This window comes from Pantherophis guttatus, chromosome 5, assembly GCF_059756535.1.
Source record: "Pantherophis guttatus breed Tessera chromosome 5, ASM5975653v1, whole genome shotgun sequence".
NCBI classification, from domain to species: domain Eukaryota; kingdom Metazoa; phylum Chordata; class Lepidosauria; order Squamata; family Colubridae; genus Pantherophis; species Pantherophis guttatus.
Window position 1 is genome coordinate 130,977,935 of NC_142067.1, and position 6,239 is coordinate 130,984,173.

General features: G+C 46.1%; 1 protein-coding gene across 3 annotated transcripts in view; it reads left to right on the forward strand.

Annotated features, from left to right (window-relative positions):
* NSD2 (nuclear receptor binding SET domain protein 2) overlaps positions 1-5,311 on the forward strand; it is a 44,425-nt gene extending 39,114 nt beyond the window's left edge. For all 3 annotated transcript variants that reach the window (XM_034415961.3, XM_087895618.1, XM_034415951.3), the window contains exons 20-23: positions 352-493; positions 2,013-2,119; positions 3,346-3,550; positions 4,296-5,311. In XM_034415961.3, coding sequence (XP_034271852.3) covers positions 352-493; positions 2,013-2,119; positions 3,346-3,550; positions 4,296-4,546 — 705 coding nt within the window. In that variant the 3' untranslated portion in view covers positions 4,547-5,311. The remainder of the gene's footprint in view (positions 1-351; positions 494-2,012; positions 2,120-3,345; positions 3,551-4,295) is intronic.
* Positions 5,312-6,239: the final 928 nt, after the last annotated feature.

The following is a 6,239-nucleotide window of genomic DNA, read 5'->3' on the forward strand; positions in this document are numbered from 1 at the left end:
TTCATCTCGAGACAAGATAGCCAAAGAAAGAAACCGTCCCCTCCTTTCCCAAGCTAAACCGAAGAATAATTATATTTCTGACACATTTTTTGTATGTTTCCCAGGTATCTTAATTTAGCTAGGTGGTGTGACATTGCTGTAAGGCAAAATTAGTCAAATCAGAACTGTTGAGCTCTAAAATTCTAGATTTCTCTCCAAGGGTGCTTTCTTGAAGCGTGATAAAATGTACACGGATTACAGATTTAAGTTTGTCAAGGAAGAACTAACTGCCACCCGCGGGACTAAGTCTCCGTTTCTGTTGAAAGGGTGCTGCCGTTGATCAGATTTTTGCTTGAATCCTTCGATTTCCAGGACCGCATCATCGACGCTGGGCCGAAAGGGAACTATTCTCGCTTTATGAATCACAGCTGCCAGCCCAACTGTGAGACCCTGAAGTGGACGGTGCACGGAGACACCCGTGTGGGCTTGTTTGCCGTCTGCGACATTCCTGCAGGTACCAGCTGCTCTTCTGCCGTCAGTGTTATTTTTCCTTAAAAAGAAATCAAACCTTAAAACCTGTTTGGAAAGTTTCTTCTATTGACCGCAGCTGAAACATCCTCCGAGCTTCTTGCCTGTGCTTAACTCGCCCTCTTCACATAGCAGAGCAGCCACAAACAAGATTTTTTTTAAAAAAAATTGGTTTAGCAAAGCTGCGAAGCTGTGGGGCTTTTCCCAAGCTACTCTTGTCGATTGGCCAAAACGCAACCCTTCCCTCTGCGATCCGATCTTCCAAGCATGCCTGGAAGCCTTAAAAGTCAGGCAGCCCCCAAATGCCCCCCTTGGGCTCGGACCCTGAGCCCGGTTGTTTTTTCCTGTTTGCAAGACCTCTCTGGCCTTTGCTATCACCAGTTGCTCAAGCTCATTTGCTCTCTCCCCCTGTGGGAAGACTAATTTAAGCAACGTTAAAATCCTTACAGGCAGTCCTTGACTTATGACCATATTTGAGCACACATCTGTTTATTAATTAGTTTAATTAAATTAAGCATCCTCTGTTTGGTGAGGCCTGGTCTCTTGATCTCTTCAGTGTTCCTGGCCTTCAGGGCACCAGTGGCTTCCCCTCCCCCCCCTCCCCCCATGCATTACGTTTAAGTTACAGGGGTGGTTAAAAAAAAGAGAGAGAATCTTGTCAGACAAATCTCTGCTTCAAGTCCACAACTGAGGACCCAGTTGTGGGGGCAATAAGCTGGCTTTGTATAAATATACAAAAGGATGAAGGCTATTGCTGAGCACATTGTAAGCCGCCCTGAGTCTCCGGAGAAGGGCGGCATATAAGTCAAATTAAAAAAAAAAAGTCCTTGAATTTTAAGCTTCGAAACCTCCTCAGGGAGAAGAAGAGATGTTGGAAAAACTTGGCGTCTCCCATCTTGTTCCAGTCTATCAGTTGAAGATCCAACTCTGGTCTATGGAGGCTCTCAGTCATCCAGGTCAGGGTTGTCCCAAAGGGGCTTTTTGCCGTTTGAAGAGGCCCCTTTGGGTCGCCCAACTTTTTGCAAATCCAGATGGGCCTGGATGGTCTTCATAATAGCTCAGTTGGAGATCTTTCCCCCAGGCCAGCAATGGAAAGCTATCCAAATTCACTGCTCGAACAATGATCAGGTGAATTGAGTGACCCCCGATCCTGTTTTATCTGTTGGCCAAAGAGATTTATGTCCATCTCAAGAAGATTTCAAGTCTGAATTCTGAATGTCTTAGCTTTCAAAAGCCAAGCTCTAAGGCATTTCCAGCAGAGGGACAAAATTCTGTGCCTTGTGGTTAGCACAGCCCATAGGTTCTTGGCACAGGACTGTAGGAAGTATGTCCGTGTGTGCACCTGCCTCTCTTTGGATCGAGTGGGGCGTGGGTGTGTTTTGGCTTCTTTGACGTCTTCCTCCTCAGTCATCCTGGGGTGAAATGGGAACATCCTTTGGGAAAGGAGCCAATGTTCCTGTTCTAATGATGGTTACAATAAAATTCCCCTCTTGTTTTCCCCTCAGGGACAGAATTAACCTTCAATTACAACCTTGACTGCCTGGGCAATGAAAAGACGGCGTGTAAATGTGGTGCTCCGAACTGCAGCGGCTTCCTTGGAGACAGACCAAAGGTATCTCTGGCAGCACACGGAGGAGGGCCCATCCCGTGTCGGCCTCTGAGTAGCCTTGCATGGGGTATCCTAAGGCAAGAGTTGTTGAACTAAGGCTCCTCAATACGAACTAATTTACAGAATGTGCCCAAAATCTGGAACCCCTTAACTGCCAATGAATTTTGGCAAATTTTAAAAAACATTTTGTGATGTAAAAAAATATATATCACCATAAAACAATTTATGGCGTAATGCAGTATGTCAAAGAACGTTTCCTGTGGTCAACTCCTGATGTTTGACACTGCAGTACAGATGGTCCTTGGCTTATGACAACAGTTGAGCCCAAAAGTTCTGTTGCTAAGCAAAACAGTTGTTAAGTGAGTTTTGCCCCATTTTACGACTTTTCCTGCCACACTTGTTAAGGGAATCGCTGTGGTTGTTTAGCAACATGGTCGTTGAGTGAACCTGGCTTCCCCCATTGACTTTGCTCGTCAGAAGGTCGCAAATGGGATCACATAACCCCGGGACACACTGTGACCGTCATAAATACGAACCAGTCGCCAAGCATCCGAATTTTGATCACTTGACCCTGGGGGGTGCTGCAACAGTTGTAAATGTGAAAAATGGTCATAAGTCACTTTTGTCAGTTACGTTGTAACTTTGAACAGCCACTAAACGAATGGTTGTAAGTTGAGGACCACTTGAACTGTTCAACATGGGATACTGCAGACAACTGGTCATTTGCATTTTTGGGGAGAGAGGACACGGAGAAACCTCCAAGTGGCCTCAATGACTCCAAAAAGGATGCAAAGGACCAGCTGTCTGCAAGGAGTATCAATCCTTCCCTTCCCCACCATCCAGTCAGAGCTGAAGAAGCTTCTTGGAGGAGGAGCGAAACAACTTCAAAAGAAAACAAACACCCCAGAAAGTCCAGTTGCCTCTTGAGAAAAGCACCTTTGGGACCCCCAAGAATTGTGTTTAGTGGAGGAGTCTTCAGTAAAATTACAAAATTTAAGGAGGGAAGAGAGGAGTGGATGATTTTGGCCTTTTGGCTGTCCGGTGCTTCTCTTTGGTTCTGTCTTGCACGGCCATTTTCAGTCACCACATGAGAAACATTTTGCAAGAGGGTTCCCCACAGGTTTTATAATTTGAAATGGCTAAAAAACAGAGGGGGAGCTTCTTAAAGACTGCACTAATCTCCTAATCTGCAAAACAGAAACATTGTTTTTATTATTATTTTTATTAAGAATTCATCCTCCAGCGCCTCAGAAGAGAAAGGAAAGAAGACCAAAAGAAGAGCAAGAAGGCGTAAAACGAAAAGCGAAGCCAGGAAAAAAACGGAGGATTACTGTTTCCGCTGCGGGGACGGAGGGCAGCTTGTCCTGTGTGACCGGAAGTCTTGCACCAAGGCTTATCACCTCTCCTGCCTTGATTTGGTAAAACGTCCTTTCGGTGAGTAAGAAGGAAGCATTAAGATAAGCCTCACTTCCGTAACAAGGATTTTGGATCCTTGTAACCAGGATCATAATCAAGCAAATCCCAAGTTTAGAAGGAGTTTTCCTACGGTTAAGCGTTGACTCTGGTGCTTAAAATGTGGCTAAGCATCTCCAGCTGAATTGGTCCAAGGTAGAGCAGTAAGAAGGGAAAGGCCCATGTGGTTTTGTTGAGTGACTTGAGATGGGAGAACCGTTTAACCTGTTCTCTACGTGTGTACTCCTGCATGCCAGCGACATGAGAGGGGCCAGATCAGATGTCGAACCGTTAAGCTCAACAGAGCCATGTTCACCCGTCTTAGGGAGAGGGTTGTTGTTTTCGTCGTCCTTGGAAATGATAAGCAGAGACTCATGGAGAGGAAACACGGCTCCAAAGCGAAACTGCGCATTGTTAAGCTAATCGTAGTTTATTCAGCGGGAAGGAAAAGTCATTAAAGAGTCGCTCTCTGAATGTGTGTGTATAGCTTTAAACACTTTTTAAATAAAATGCTTCTTTTTCATTTTAAGTTGTCTTTAATTGGTTCTTGTCCACCACTTCGATAGCAGTCCTGTAGTCAGGGAGATAAAGAACGTGGACGCAGTTCAGTTCGCTGGCTGCCTTCTTCCAGTTGGTTCAGGTTGAAGCGGACACGGAGCCGAGGTCCTGGCAAATGTTTCCGAGTTGACCTTTTCTCCTCTTTGTCTTTTCTTCCTTCCCACGGCAGGCAAATGGGAATGCCCCTGGCATCACTGCGATGTGTGTGGCCGGCCCTCTGTGTCCTTCTGCCATTTCTGTCCCAATTCCTTCTGCAAGGACCACCAAGAGGAGGCCATGCTGGAGCACAACTGGAGCGGACAGTTGTTTTGCCCCGACCACAGCGGGGAGAACTTCGCGGAGAAGAAAGCCAGGCGGCCTCCTAGAAAACTTTCTTCAGTCAAATGCAGACGGCAAAGAAACAAGTGGAGGAGGACATAATATTAAGAGGAACAAACTCTCCCCGCCAGTGCCAGTCCCGCTTGCCCAAGGTTGTCTTGTAAATAAGTTGTGAATAGGGTCAGGGAAGGACACACTTTTACACGTCTTGCGCAAGGACTGGGGTTGGGGGGAGGGGAGCGATTTTTAAACCCACTGAGCCAACCGGCGGCAGGGCCCCTGCTGCATCTGCACTGATCATGAACTCTGGCCTGCCAAGTTCAGACATTTCAGGACAAACCAGGTTTTCTCTCCAGAAACAATGAGAATACTTGAACTGTTAGGAATGAAACAGTTCTTCCCCGCCGCTTCCTAAATGGAGGCGTGTTGATTTCCGACCGGCGACGGTATATGTGGACAGTCTTGTAGCTTTTGAAATAGTAGCCGCCACCACTCGGAAGCGTTTCGATAGAGAGGGCGAGAGAGAGAGAGACCTTGATTAGCCCAACGGGGTGAGATCCGCTTGACAGGATCGCATTAAATAAGGGGGGGGCGGGCAGGGGGAAGTGTCGTACCATGGCTTTTGATTTTGTTTTGTTGTTTTAATTGTGATAACATTCTTCTATCAAGACAAGGAAGCAGCAGACCTCTTGAGCCCGTGGCAAGCTTCAGAAGAAGAGTCCGGTCATCTGTGCCTCAGGTCAACTGTTTTAGTTGCAATAAGCAAAAAAAGAATTGCATTACCAGTGTCCTCCTTTAAATGGATATTAAAATCTGTGCCCAATTTTTTAGATCGTATTTGCATAATAAAAGTATTTCAAAATCAAACCCATTTGAGGTTTCTTTTGAGAAGTAGACAGGAATAAGCATCAAAATGACGCTGGAAGCAAAACTAACTCTTGAGGCGCCCTTCCCTCGCTGGTTTTTTTTCATCCATCTTCTGGCTAAAAACGGGGTTTGAAGCCCAACACAGAGAGACATTTTAGTGGCCAGGAAGCAGGTGAAAGGGAGCCATCGCTGGCATCCCAAGCGGCTCCTGGTCGCTTCTCCTTCAGGAACGCATTGTGGGGCTTTTGTAGATCATTTTCTCCATGGACCCTGACAGGATCCAGGCCATTATTTTAACCTGGTTCACCTTTTGCCTGCTTCTCCTCCTCACACACCCAGTTGAATCCCAGTCTGTTCCGTTTTCAAGAGTTGCTGTGCTGGTGGGCAGGAGGAGTGAATCCCAACTTCCTTTATATAAGGAGGAAGGTGTTCCTGCATTCTTTAGGAGTGTTGCAAAGATATGAACAGAAGTAGTGCATTACAGAGTTTCACATCTGTCATGGAGCGGGTTTTGATAAAATCCTTCAGCAAGGTTTCATGATAGGAAAATTGTAGGAGAGCCGTGCTATGCCACAGTAGGTAAAATACAGATTGCCTTTTGAGATTACAAATTTTGTTTAAAAACCACCTGAGCTTTTGTGAACTGCATCTCGCTTCCTAAAGTACCTAGAGTGGTTGAGTAGATGCAAGACTTTAAATAGAATTGGGGGACAGAAAAGTCCTTCCCTCAATGCTGTGTTGAAACTTTACACCCTTTGAATTGCCAGCGGTCTCTTGGCAGCCAGCACTTCCATTCGCTCAGCTTGTTCGGTGGACTAGGGTCTAAAGAGAATTACCCTTGAGTTAGCGCATCATTTGGGCTCGCACTCGGGATCCAGGGTCAAGGATGCCAAATAACAACACCACTGGGGCAAGAAGAAGAAAAATG